The 14435-nt window shown below is 35.2% G+C and overlaps 1 protein-coding gene across 8 annotated transcripts in view; it reads left to right on the forward strand.

The window, feature by feature from the left end:
* The window catches only part of GPSM2 (G protein signaling modulator 2), a 49593-nt gene that overhangs the window by 14370 nt on the left and 20788 nt on the right, over positions 1 to 14435 (forward strand). For all 8 annotated transcript variants that reach the window (XM_063624413.1, XM_063624417.1, XM_063624416.1 and 5 more), the window contains 8 exons: positions 5827 to 6048; positions 6458 to 6593; positions 6948 to 7090; positions 7627 to 7750; positions 7864 to 7979; positions 10787 to 10942; positions 12102 to 12210; positions 13097 to 13226. In XM_063624413.1, the coding sequence (XP_063480483.1) occupies positions 5827 to 6048; positions 6458 to 6593; positions 6948 to 7090; positions 7627 to 7750; positions 7864 to 7979; positions 10787 to 10942; positions 12102 to 12210; positions 13097 to 13226 (1136 nt within the window). The remainder of the gene's footprint in view (positions 1 to 5826; positions 6049 to 6457; positions 6594 to 6947; positions 7091 to 7626; positions 7751 to 7863; positions 7980 to 10786; positions 10943 to 12101; positions 12211 to 13096; positions 13227 to 14435) is intronic.

The following is a 14435-nucleotide window of genomic DNA, read 5'->3' on the forward strand; positions in this document are numbered from 1 at the left end:
GAAGAGTAACGATCAGAGTAGAGATGAATAAATAATATATTGATTATATATGTGTAATTATTGAAGTTGAAAGATGGATACATTGGGTTTATTACACTAGTTCGTCTGGTTTTGTTTCTTTGGGAAATGTCATTTATACTACTTACTGTGAATAATAAACATTTTAATACTTTAATATTGTAAAAGTTAGATTCTTGCATGTAAGTTGTGAAGGAATACAGATATGGTGTTGAATTCTTTAATTTTGTTAGCTCAATGTAGTTGTTAATGTGCTTTCTTGAGTAGTTTAAGGTAACATGGAGTGATGGAAAGACCACTGGATTTGGAGACAAAGATAAATTTTCATATCTCAGCTTTGCCATCCCATGACCTTAAGCAAGTCATTTAACCTGTCTCAGCATCACTTTCTCCTTCTGTAGCAATGCCCATCTTTGAAGGTTATTTTTATTTTATTTTATTTGAGATAGGGTCTGGCTCTTGTCACCCATGCTGGATTGCAGAGGTGTGATCTTAGCTCACTGCACCCTCTGCCTACTGGGCTCAAGCTATCCTCCTACCTCAGTCTCCCAAGTAGCTGGGACTACTACAGGTGCATGCCATCACAGCCAGCTAATTTTTTTTTTTTTTTTTTTTTTGGTGGAGATGGGGTTTCGCCATGTTGCCCAGGCTGGTCTCGAACTCCTGGGCTCAAGTGATCCACGCCCCCCTTAGCCTCCCAAAGTGCTGGGATTACAGGTATGAGCCACTGCACCCAGCCTCAGAGGGTTATTTTGAGAATTAAGTTTGATAAAGGTTAAAATCACTTTTAAAACTAAATTACCATACAAATTTTTGTTTTTTAATTATTTTCTTCCTTCTTATTCTATGTCATTAATCATCTAACCATACAAAATGTAAATCAATTGAGCACTATTTTTGCTTTTACAAAATAAACGAGAACAGCTAGATATATGTGGTAAATTGAATGGGTGAAATTTGTTTGTTGGGGCTAGGACGGGTGATGGAAAAGATTCATGCCCAATTAGAATACAGAGAAGGTAGAGCTAGGATTTATGAAAGAAGATTCCACAACCACAGAAATGGAAAGCATAATAGAGAAAATGGAGAGTAGTCTTGTTGTGGCTCTTAAGTCCTGAATTCCATCACTTATTCTTAAATAGTATGTAAGCCCTTTGAAGCAAGAGTCAAATCTGGACAAAATTGATGTTATTGAGTCTTTTAGAAAGATGTAGCATCATGGTTTTATCTTTTGCATTCACTGACATACTGTGAACACGAAACAAAATTAAGGAGGTAAAGAGGATAATAGTCAAGTGCAAAATCTAGTGTGGAAGAAAAGTTAAAAATTTTTTTAAAATTGAAATGACATGAGTTTTGCACAGAAAATGAGAAATTCTGTCTAAAATGTTCACTCTATTTGCAAAAATGAAAACACTTCAGTTAAGGATAGTAGTACTATGTCTTTTTGAAGTTTATTAGAAACATATTTTCTTTGATTATACAACTAGATGGGCTCTCAGAAGCATAAAAGAAACTTTGTATGTGGGATGTATTTTAATGGAGGGGTATTTTCTTGGTTTTTCTTCTACATGTGGGTATGTTCTTTGTTTTCAACCCAACTGATAAAGGAAGTAATTCTATTCTCTCATAGAGACAGAGAGGATATGAAATTACTTTCTCTGTTACTATTTAATGATCTTCTAAAAAATTTATAAACCAACCTGCCCTATTTTGCAGGCATAAACCTATATTTGATTCAGATATTAGAGATTTTTGCCAGAATATTAACTTATTTTCTAATAAAATACACCAGAGCCCGAATCTATCTAAGAATTAATCATAAACTAGAGAGTTTGGGACATTATTTCAGGTATTAGTCACTGGAATAACTTTTCTAAGATAGTCTCTCCTATAGGGCATTCTCACTACATGGACTTCAAGGACAGCCATGTAGCCAGCAAGCTTCCAGTTTGCTATCATTGTTTCTTATGATAATTATGTAAAATGCCTTTTTAAAAATGTGTAACACTTACGATGCCATTCAACCTATCACTAAGTTTTGTGGGATGCCACATCATTTGGATCAATGGTTCCAGTAAAATGTTCTGTAAACTTACATCCAGAAGATCAGTCATTTGTGGTGAAGTTATTTATTTGAAGAAGATACTTCTCAGCTTTATATGAATACAGGCAAACACTTTTATACTTCCAATTTTTAAATATTGTTCACAAGAATAGCCAGCTCTGCCTTATTCCTAATTTCCTGGCCAGCAACCCAGTCATCCTGAACTGATGGTGCTGTCATGTGTGACCATTTCCCCACCTCTCCCTCAGTGAAATGATGCGCCATCATTAGTATTCCATTGTATAGTGGCGTGTAATTTTTTTTTTTACCCAGTACTCTATTGTTGGACATTTAATTCATTTGTGGCTTTTTTGCTGCTGTGAATATCCTTTCATATATATCTTCTTAAATTTGTATAAATATACCTTAAGATCAATTCTTAGCACTGAAAATGCTTGAGATATAATTTTTTAACATAATTAGAATGCTTAAATTAAAAACTTTTTGTAGGAAAAGAATTATTTTACATATAAAAATATCTTTTCCATTTTTTTAATAATATTAGAAGTTCATTGGTTTCAGTTTTTGACAAATAAAGACAACCAGTTCGGGTACTTCATCTAGCAAAATAATCCTTTAATAAAAATCACATTTTGACTGGGCATGGTGGCTCACGCCTGTAATCCCAGCACTTTGGGAGGCCGAGGCAGGCAGATCTCCTGAGGTCAGGAGTTGGAGACCAGCCTGGCCAACATGATGAAATCCCATCTCTACTAAAAGTACAAAAATTTGCTGGGCGTGGTGGCGCACGCCTGTAATCCCAGCTACTCAGGAGGCTGAGGCAGGAGAATTGCTTGAACCCAGGAGGCGGAGGTTGCAGTGAGTCAAGATTGCGCCATTGCACTCCAGCCTGGGTGACAGAGCAAGACTCCATCTCAAGAAAAAAAAAATCACATTTTTACATATCTTTTGTTGACTTATTTATCTTTATACATAGAATATGACAATAACTTCAAAAAATCTTAAACAGATATACTCAATTTTTTATGAAGTCTCTCATTTTCAGAAATGCAATTCTAAGGGCAATTTTCATTTTTGGAAGACAAAAATAGGCTTTATTAATTGTGAAGTGACATAAAGAAACATAAATATAGCTGTTTAAGGTTTCTGATTTAACTGCTTATCTTACTATGTATTTTAGATCTTCTCTCCTGTATCTAATTGGCTTGTAGTCTAATGTTGTAGCAAAATGTTAGAGGTTTACCTGCATTATGTTGCATAAATCCATAAAGTGAAGATGGGGCCGGCCATGGTGGCTCACACCTGTAATCCCAGCACTTTGGGAGGCCAAGGTGGGTGGATTGCTTGAGGTCAGGAGATTGAGACCAGCCTGGCCAACATGGCAAAACCCTGTCTCTACTAAAATTACAAAAATTAGTCAGGCATGATGGCACACGACCGTAATCTCAGCTGCTCAGGAGACTGAGGCACGAGAATCACTTGAACCCAGGAGGCAGAGGTTGCAGTTAGCCGAGATTGTACTGCTGCACTCCAGCCTGAGTGACAGTGCAAGACTGTGTCTCAAAAAGTGAAGATGAGCAAGCAGTAGCCATTAGCTAAGTCATTTGAATTCTAAAAAAAAAAAAAAAAAAAAAGATACCTAGATAGAAAACTTGAAAATTACCTATTGGAATTGGCTGCATATATCTGCTTGTTCTAAACCAGAAGTCTGCTTTGAACCTTTACAATTGGCTCAGTTAATCTTTGTCCAGGCTTTTAGCCTCATCAGATATATTTTCTACTTTACAATCCCATTTTAATTTATGGCTCTAAGGACCCTTGAAATTTTACAGACTGAAAAACACTCACAAAAACATGTTAATTGATCTACCACTAGATATACAGAGTATAATCATATTTGAATGATATTAGGGTGGGTGGTGGTTTAATTCACATGTCTTATAAAAGCACTGATTCTCAACCCTAACATGTACTTTAGAATTACCTGGGGCTTTAAAAAAATACAGGTGGCCAGATATCACCCAAAGAGTGGAGTTCAGCGTTGGGAGTTTTAGAAAGTGCTCCAGGTCAGCTCTGCTGTTGTACAGCCAGCATTAAGAACAACTGCTCTGTTGGAGTGGCTCAAAGCTCATTCTAGTAAGGAGTAACTTAGTGCTGTTCCAAAAATTAAAACATTTGATGAGCTTAATCAGAGCTTTTCAAAGAGTGATATGTATGCCACTGGTAGTACATAAGGTAACTTTACTCACTTTAAATTTTAATAATTATATATTTGTTTAATGTGTATTAGAACAGGGGTCCCCAACCCCTGGGCCACAGACCAGTACTGTTGTAGCCCGTTAGGAGATAAGCTGCAGGTGGGTGGGACAAGTGAGCATTTTCACCTGAGTACAGCCTCCTGTCAGATCAGCAGTAGCATTAGATGCTCATAGGAGTGCAAACCCTATTGTGAACTGCACATTTGAGGGATCCAGATTGCACGTTCTTTATGAGAGTTTAATGCCTGATGATCTGTCATTGTCTCCAGTCACACCCAGATGAGACCATCTAGTTGCAGGAAAACAAGCTCAGGGCTCCCACTGATTGTACATTATGGTGAATGTGTAGTAACGAGGAATAAAGTACACAATAAATGTAATGCGCTTGAATCATCCCAAAACCATCCCCTGCCACCCGTCCGTGGAAAAATTGTCTTCCACAAAACCGGCCCCTGGTGCCAAAAAGGTTGGAGACCACTGTATTCGAATATAAATATAAGTATCATATCAAATTCACAGTTTCATGAGTACTGCTTTGGATGAAGCTCCATTTTTTAAAAATGATAAGTTAAAGATAGTGTGCCAATTTAAAGGAAATTTGCCAAATTACAGAAATAATTAAATGAATAGGTAGTTCATACATATGGTAGAAATCATGAAGATGCTGAAGAAACACAATGGCAACTTTGGTGAGGGGCACCTTCTAAAAGTTAGGATTTGAATCCGAAGTATCAGTGTTTTTTTCTTCCAGATATGTTTACGGTGACTTAAGCCTTCTTTTTCAATTCAGGGACAGACTTTCAAAATTAGTATTTCTGCAAATTTTTGAATCATTGTTTTCTAACTTAGCTTTTTGACACTTAGTTCTCTTGTGAAAATGTGCCTTACAGATCAAGAATATTTTGTTCTTCTATTTTTCTAGGGTATACGTGGTCACGTGGTGGTAAGAAGAGGAAGGAGAGTGAGTGTGTGTTGTGTGTGTATGAGAGAGAGCGCGAGGGATGGATGGCTGGATGGTCAGAGGGATTGATGAACAGGTGACTAGATTACTTGGATACCTGGGTAGAGAACAATATTAATAATTGTAGGGCCTCACTTTCCCACATACTGGTCTCCTCAGACTCTAAGGAAGTCCAGAGGTCTGTTACAACTCAGAATTGTTTTGAGAAATACTGCTTTAGGTTCTTTCACTAGTAACGTGGATTGCTCTGGGCCAATTAAAATGAGCTCCACATAAAGATATTTAGCTATCCTGACCTCTCTGAGCAGGCTCAGAGAAATTTGAATAGGCAACTTACCTCTTGCTGCAAATAACTGTTTTACTGTTTTATCAGGACTGTATATAGACTTCAGTTATAGAGGCAGCTGCCCTGAACAAGAGTAGCCGCATAGTCTACATTTAAATTATATTACGGGAAGTTAAAAATAGTGTGATGCAGCTGTAATGTTATGTTTAAATGTCTGTCCTGTATAATTTTGTAGAATGGAAGCTTCTTGCCTAGAGCTGGCCTTGGAAGGGGAACGTCTATGTAAATCAGGAGACTGCCGCGCTGGCGTGTCATTCTTTGAAGCTGCAGTTCAAGTTGGAACTGAAGACCTAAAAACACTTAGTGCTATTTACAGCCAGTTGGGCAATGCTTATTTCTATTTGCATGATTATGCCAAAGCATTAGAATATCACCATCATGATTTAACTCTTGCAAGGTAATTAATTTAAGCTTTTAAATATTCTTCCTTCCGAAATTAGCTATTACTTTAAAAAATATTTCTATTCAATTAACAAAAACTAACAATACATTTAATGAGTTCTACTTCAGTAGCATCGCTTTTTAAAACTAACCTTTAGGCTGAACACAGTTTAATTGAATGAATAGTAGTGAAATGACCCTAGAGTTTAATTAAATGGATGAAAACTAATTACATTCAAATCTAGAAATGTAAGTTTTAAATATTTATTTAAAGTAGGTTTCAAAGCCAATGGGTTTTTCTTACCTTAAGCATGTCAGTTTGTCCTCTTGGAAAACTGTACTCTGGCTGCTTTATATTTTAACACCATTTGTGTTTTAATACCATTTTTTTTTTGTTTTTTGTTTTTTGTTTTTTGTTTTTCCAGGACTATTGGAGACCAGCTGGGGGAAGCGAAAGCTAGTGGTAATCTGGGAAACACCTTAAAAGTTCTTGGGAATTTTGATGAAGCCATAGTTTGTTGTCAGCGACACCTAGATATTTCCAGAGAGCTTAATGACAAGGTAATACCGCAGCATTAGATGGTAGGCCTAATATTTTCATTCAAAGGGCTTTGCATTTTAATACTATTTAATTATTCTATAGTTTATTTTAAAAGTAATACCAAGAAAGAAAACATTTATAGACTAACAGAAGTAAAAGAAAAAAAATTTAATGGAGAAAAAGAAGGAAATAGTGAGAGGTCTTTCTTTCATTAAGTAATTATTTGGTTCTGTATGGAGAGCCAATATAAAAATTTTTTTCTGTTGTCCATAATACTAAGGATATTACAAATATATATGATAAACCTGACCTCTGTTTTCAAAACATTTCAAAACATTTCAAAAAATGTAAACTTTGCTGATGTCTTCATTTAGGTGGGAGAAGCAAGAGCACTTTACAATCTTGGGAATGTGTATCATGCCAAAGGGAAAAGTTTTGGTTGCCCTGGTCCCCAGGATGTAGGAGAATTTCCAGAAGAAGTGAGAGATGCTCTGCAGGCAGCCGTGGATTTTTATGAGTGAGTAGGGGCTGATATGGGCAGTCACGTAGGCCCATCTAAGCCATGGATCTGCTATACATTCTTTATTCAGTAGTATTTAAGTTTGGCAAAGGTTTTAAAGTTATGAACTAGCAAAATCATCAATTCAGTTGCTTAAATGTTACAGTGTTATATTAGTAGTAATCTGCAGCTTTCATTTAAATTGCAGACCAGTGCCACTTAGTGGCAAAAACAAGAAATGTCAGTGGTTGGTCTGTTATTTAGAGTAATTTAGTCTTTTACCAATAGAATTTCATAGAACTACTTAACTATAGGGGTTCCAAGATTAACTCTGTGCTTGACCCTGGGCAGAAACCTATCTGAATAGTTTAATAAAGTGTTTCCAGCTGTTTCCTATAATTGCTCTTCGTCATAGATGTCATCCTTAAAATGTTGCACATTATGGCTGTAAGCCTCCTTACATTTTTTTCTGATAAAAAGAATTAGATATGTAAATCACATAAATAAAATTGTTCTGCAAACTTATTTTTTCATCACTTTTTGCTATCCCTTAGGGAAAATCTATCATTAGTGACTGCTTTGGGTGACCGAGCGGCACAAGGACGTGCCTTTGGAAATCTTGGAAACACACATTACCTCCTTGGCAACTTCAGGGATGCAGTTATAGCTCATGAGCAGGTACAGTGAAAGGCCTTGGAGCCAGATCATTTCCTCCATCAAAGTTCTGAACAGTGATTAGATCATTCTTCAGTTTTATTTTAGCTACATCTAATTAAAATTTTTTGTTTCAGCGTCTCCTTATTGCAAAAGAATTTGGAGATAAAGCAGCTGAAAGAAGAGCATATAGCAACCTTGGAAATGCATATATATTTCTTGGTGAATTTGAAACTGCCTCGGAATACTACAAGTTAGTCTAATATTTCTGTAGATAAATGTAAAATGAATAGTTACTCAATCCCATTAATTCATAGGCTTTAGGTTTAAAATCTGATTGCAGCAGGACTTTTGGCATCTAAGCCTCAATTTCCTTATCTGTAACAGAATATATCAATACTTCATTTTGGGGAATGCTGTGAGTATTGAATGAAATAATAAACACTTAGCACAGTACCTGGAACACAGTGCTCAATAAATATTATTGTACATAAGATTTAATAACAGTATGACCCCTTTATAATATTGGTTTTTAGCTTTAAAAGTAATTGTTTTTAAATGAAGTTTTCAACCTTTAATATCTTTTAAACCTGTTTAGCATATGTGGTGTATATTGTGTATATGCTTTATTTCACTCAATTATGGGTTAGAAGAGAGGCCAAAAGAAATCCTGGTAACAAAAAATATTTATAGTCTCTGTCAGTGATCACTGAATTTTTTTCTCTACCTTCCCACCCTCTTATTGAGCAGTTCTCCCTTTACCCTCTTTCTGCCCATATTTGACTGTCACTGTAAGCTGAGTCCCCATTCACTCACCTGAAGAGTTTGCAATCCCAGCTTCTTCTGTGGCAGGATCTCTCTTATCAGTAGATTTGAGACATAGATGATAGAAAGTTTAGACAGCTTCAAGATGCCTGATCTGTGCTTTCTAGATTGAGTTTTCCCTAGTTAGTGGGGATTGAAGGCTCATAGATTTTGGGTAGAAGCCAGTTTGACTAAACCGAAGACACAGTGATCAATTTGTATTTTGTTAAAGAATCCAATATGAGAGAGTTCTGGATAATTTGTCATCTTCATAAAAAAGGTAAAATTGTTTTAGGCCTATCTAAAAAAATTGAATAGTATTCCACTTTGCTTTAAACATCAACTAATGGTTAATATTTGTTGGTTGGTTAGGTTAGTTAGATATGAAATAGCTTCCCAATTAAAATATATCACTATGTACTATGTGAAGAAGTATATATTTTGATTTTAAATATAAAAATTTCATATATTTTAAAGCCAAGAGATATAGAGAAGTCTTAATTATTAAATGGTGTACCTGTGTTAAATACTGAAAGGTTCCATTATAAAATGGATAGTGGCTATTTGACTAAAGAAGCATGAATATAAAGTAATGAAACTTACTCTTTTTCCTCCCAATAGGCAGGCTAGAACTCAGAACTTTATATATATTCCAAGTCGTTGGTTAGAAATATTTTTAGAAGTCTTCTTTAGATTTTTTTTTTTTTTTTTAAATAAAGACGGAGTTTCGCTCTTGTCGCCCAGGCTGGAGTGCAGTGGCACAATCTTGGTGCACTGCAACCTCGGCCTCCCAGGTTCAGGTGATTCTCCTGCCTCAGCTTCCCGAGCAGCTGGGATTACAGGCATCTGCCACCACGCCCAGCTAATTTTTGTATTTTTAGTAGAGACGGGGTTTCGTCATGTTGGCCAGGCTAGTCTTGAACTCCTGACTTCAAGTGATCTGCCCACCTCGACCTCCCAAAGTGCTGGTATTACAGGCATGAACCACCGCACCCAGACTGGAATTGTTATCAGGGCCAAACAAGAAGGCTAACATAATGTAGATCCATATCCTTCCGGATACAAAGCAGTAGTTTGGTAAACCTATGTTAGTAATTGAATTTGGTTCTGGAAAGATTTCTGATCATTTACAAATCAACTGTACCATCAAAGAATAATGGTATGCCAGAAAGCATTATGCCACGGGATCTGAAAGCAATTCCAAAAGTCTTTCAAAAATATTTGAAAAGACAGGCAACATTAGAATAAGTAGGTAGCCTCCCAAGGCAGCAGATTTGAAGGTATCATCATTAAATATGTAATTTTAGATTTGTTTGCTTAAAAAAAAGCTATCACGTTACCGTATAGTAATTTGTCATATAGTTATAAGTGATATGAAGTAATTATACTATTTGACAGAAATGATGGGAGAGTCATTTAAATTACTGAATCCAAAAGCATCTGTAGGTTTAAGCACTGATAATAATAACACATTAACATTTATACAGCATCTACTATGCACAAGATGCTATTCTAAACACTTTATACATATTAATTTAATCCTCACAAAAATCCTTCGAGATATTTCCCCCATTTTATATATGAAGAGACTGGTATACAGAGAGACTGAGTGACTTTGCCCTTAGCTTAGTAATTGGCAAAGTTGGGATTTAAACCCAGTCTGGCTCCAAGATCTATGCTCTTAACAGCTACGCTAGCTTCTCACTGACAATACCACAGGTAGAATTTGGGTAATGTTTGGATGCAGTATTCAGTATTTTTCATGAGTTGGTGACTAATACCCTATACATAAGAATTTTACCTAAGTGGTGACTAATAGCCTATACATAAGAATTTTACCTAAATATTTTAAATTTTGAGAATGCAAAGGTGACAGTATGATTGAAAACAGATGTCATGTGGAAAAAAGCCTCTTTTAGCTATTGCCAATACAAAAGGGAAAGTTTTTTTAAATGTTAAAGATATTATGTTAATCTCTAGAACCTCTTGATTTCATGTTTTAATACTCCTTTACTTTGGTGAATTGTTAGGATTCTCAAATTTATTGTAAAAGTCTTGAATCTTCTTTCTGTGTTTCAAAAATGTCTTTTCATTTTGTCTAAAAGTAATGGAGAAAGTATGGGATATGAATATTAGGCTCTCAGAGATTTAAAGGCAGCAGAAAGCAGCAGAGAGGAAAAATGAGAGTTTTGTTTTGTGATTCTTAAAGCCCAAACTGAGAATGATCATTACATAAGAATTAATTTCTTCTTATAGGAAGACACTACTGTTGGCTCGACAACTTAAAGACCGAGCTGTAGAAGCACAGTCTTGTTACAGTCTTGGAAATACATATACTTTACTTCAAGACTATGAAAAGGCCATTGATTATCATCTGAAGCACTTAGCAATTGCTCAAGAGCTGAATGACAGGTATGTTTTACATCTTTTTACCATAACTAAGGTAAAATACAGATACATTATTGAATCCCTAGAATTTTTCCTTTGTTTCTTTTCCTTTGTTTTCCTTAAAATCCCTTTTAAGGAATTTTCTCTTTCAGTGATATCCTCTGCATATGGTTGTATGAAGGGCTAGTCTGTGACAGAGGATTAGTCTGGTTCCACATGCCCTTGACCCAAGATCAGTGACTAGGGCCCAAACTCAATTACCTCTTCAGAAGTCTTCCTGGTGAAACCCCTTATCTACTAAAAATACAAACATTAGCCGAGTGTGGTGGCGCACACCTGTAATCCCAGCTACTCGGGAGGCTGAGGCAGGAGAATCGCTTGAACTCAGGAGGTGGAGGTTGCAGTGAGCCGAGATCACGCCACTGCGCTCCAGCCTGGCGACAGAGCAAGACTGCATCTCAAAAAAGAAAAAAAGTCTTCCTAACTACATAAGTGTGGAAATTGTGGTGAACTTAGAGATAATGCCCAGTGTGAAGAGGGCAACTGCTACCCAACTCCAACTAATTGTTGCCAGGCAGGAATGAAAATCCATTATGTCCACATCCTCCTATTTTTTAAAGAGAAGCTGGAAGTGCTGAATTTTATATGAAATCTGATTTTTAAATGTTAGTGGCTAATTCAGTTGTTTTGTTTTACTGTATTAAAAAAACAATATTTGCCAGCATTTAGTCTGTGATGTTTGCTTTAGAAGATCGATTTTGTTTTTACCTTAGTATGGGAGAGAACTTTTCAATTCAGTTGTTCAAAATGAAGTATGCTACCTCAAGAGGTAGTGAGTTCTCTCTCCCTGCTGCTCAAACACACACTGAATAATTACCTGGTAGGGCTGTTATAGAAGGAAAATTGGGTAGTGGACCAGAATATCTATCCTTGAGATTTATTACTTTATAATGTATTTCATATTTTAAAAGAATGTTTTCTATGTTGTAATACTTCTGTGCGTATTCTTTTTTAATCTGGGTATTCTAGTGTGTCTATAATATCATGATAGTATGTTCTTTATATGAAAGACCAAATCAATCCAAAGCATTCTTTATACCTTTAGTTCCTGCTAGATCGCTTTTATTCTATACATAGGACCTCTTTTCAAATAACCGCATGTTTGCTTTGAATAATGTTTTAGAATTGGTGAAGGAAGAGCATGTTGGAGCTTAGGAAATGCATACACAGCACTAGGAAATCATGATCAAGCAATGCATTTTGCTGAAAAGCACTTGGAAATTTCAAGAGAGGTATGCAACTAAAAAAAATGCTGTCTGTGCTATTGTAATTTACAAATTAGAGGTTGGGGGAGGGAACCCTATTGTTTCTCTAGATTGATCATGTGGCTGAGTAATAAATTTGATTATATATCACTCTCTTGGCATAAGAACCCCAGAAAGCATTTTGAGGTGCAGATCACAGTTATGTTTGTATTGGCTTTGATGTAGGAAGACAGGAAAGTAAGGCCAGGCATGGGGAAGTGGAAGGAGAGTACTAAAATATGCCCCTACTCTACCCGCATCTCTACATGGAGAAGTAGCATGGTATTGAAGGAAAAGCATGGTTCTTAGAATTAAGGACTGCTTCCTGTTGTAGTTCTGCCACTTACTGGCTATTTGAGCTTGGAAACCTTTTCTGAGCCTCAGTTTCTCTCATCTGCAAAATGGGAATAATAATATCTACCTTGCAAAGTGTTATAACGATTAGAGCTAATGTATATTAAAAGTGCCTAGCAAAATGTCTGGTGCTGTCTTAATAAACATTATACTATGGGAATAAAATATTCTAAGGAAATTTTATTCATATACCAAGTTAATGTGTCCAGGATAATCTACATTATTACTTAGTATGATCCCAGAGAACAAGAGCATCTAATGTTTAGAGAACTAAAGAATTAAAAGAATACAATTAGCTGTCCTGTTGTGATATTTTAGAAGCTTGCTTTTTCTTTCCATATTCTTTAAGACAACTATTAATGGAAAAAAAATTTCATTCATTCATAGTCTCATAATTCTAATATAAATATTTTCATTTCTCTCTGTGTTCTTCCAGTTTTAGATTTACTACATTTACAAATAATCTTCACCATTCTTTGTCTTTAAATACTACTCTAAAATATAAATGTTTGTGTTGTAGGTTGGGGATAAAAGTGGTGAACTAACAGCACGACTGAATCTCTCAGACCTTCAAATGGTTCTTGGTCTGAGCTACAGCACAAATAACTCCATAATGTCTGAAAATACTGAAATTGACAGCAGTTTGAATGGTAAGTAATAGGACTTTTAAAACCCAATTTTTTATACTCAATATTTAAAGTTATTTATCACAAATTTGGCATATTCAGAGAGAATATATAACATAGGAAGTTCAACTTATTACACTTTTTTTGCTGTACACAGCTCTGTTAATTTGTAAATATATATAATTATATATAATATATAATATATAATTTATAAATGTAAAACAATATTTTATAGTTTTTATCATGAACTTAGGAATGGTGATGGTATTGTTCTTTTCTTTTGTAAAAATACATTTAAATTCCCTATCTCTAAGCGCATTAAAAAATTTATACATGTGAAGGTGCCAAAATTTTAAAATGTTATTGTTTATCCTTTTTATCTCATGTAGTTTTACATATCTGATTTCTGTTTAGTTCTTTTTCCCCCATTTCATTTCCAAGGTGAATTTTCTTAGGACTTTCTTTTTTAAATTCAGAACATCTAAGATACTCTATTTTTCTTTCTTTTTTTTGGTGGCAAAATCTATTTTTAGGAAACCTTCCTTAGGTGCCGATTTGTTTGACATTTCTGTAGCAAGGAAACTTGCTATAATGTCTCTTTTTGAGTGAAAGAAAATCTACTTTTAAAGAAATAAAAGGATAAGATTAGGATCACATTTTTTGATTTCATCAGTATGTGATTCTGTATGAGATCATTTTCCTAAGCTTGAGAAATTCTCAGTCTGAAAAAAACTGACAAATATTTTGAATTTTAAAGTCAGTGATAAATCTACCTTTACTTTTTCCAATTTTTTTCTTTAAACTCATGAAAAAGGAAAAGAAATTAGTGGCTAGTCATCTGATTTAGACTTTCAAAGAATATTTAGTGAAAAGTTCTGAAGTGTGAGCTGTATAATAACTTGTGACTGTGTGCTTTGTGGTTGAATGATGGGCTAAGACGTTTTTCTGTGTTGAACTTTCAAATAGGTTATGCCATAAGAGTTCTCATCTTTAAAAAGCAAAAACAGTTGCTTGTCTTCATGGACCCTTCTAGCTATAGACCTGTTCCTTTGTTCACTTTTATAACAAAACTTGAAAAGACACTAATATTCATTGTCTTTACTTCCTTGCCTCTCTTTCTCACTTCAACCCATTCCCGTTGGGCTTTGCCCTCACCATGACTCTGAAACCTCCATTTTACCAAATATATCATTCAGTTTTCACATGTCAGCTTACTTGATTTTTCTCAGCAAT

Source organism: Symphalangus syndactylus, chromosome 12 (assembly GCF_028878055.3).
Source record: "Symphalangus syndactylus isolate Jambi chromosome 12, NHGRI_mSymSyn1-v2.1_pri, whole genome shotgun sequence".
Lineage (NCBI taxonomy): Eukaryota > Metazoa > Chordata > Mammalia > Primates > Hylobatidae > Symphalangus > Symphalangus syndactylus.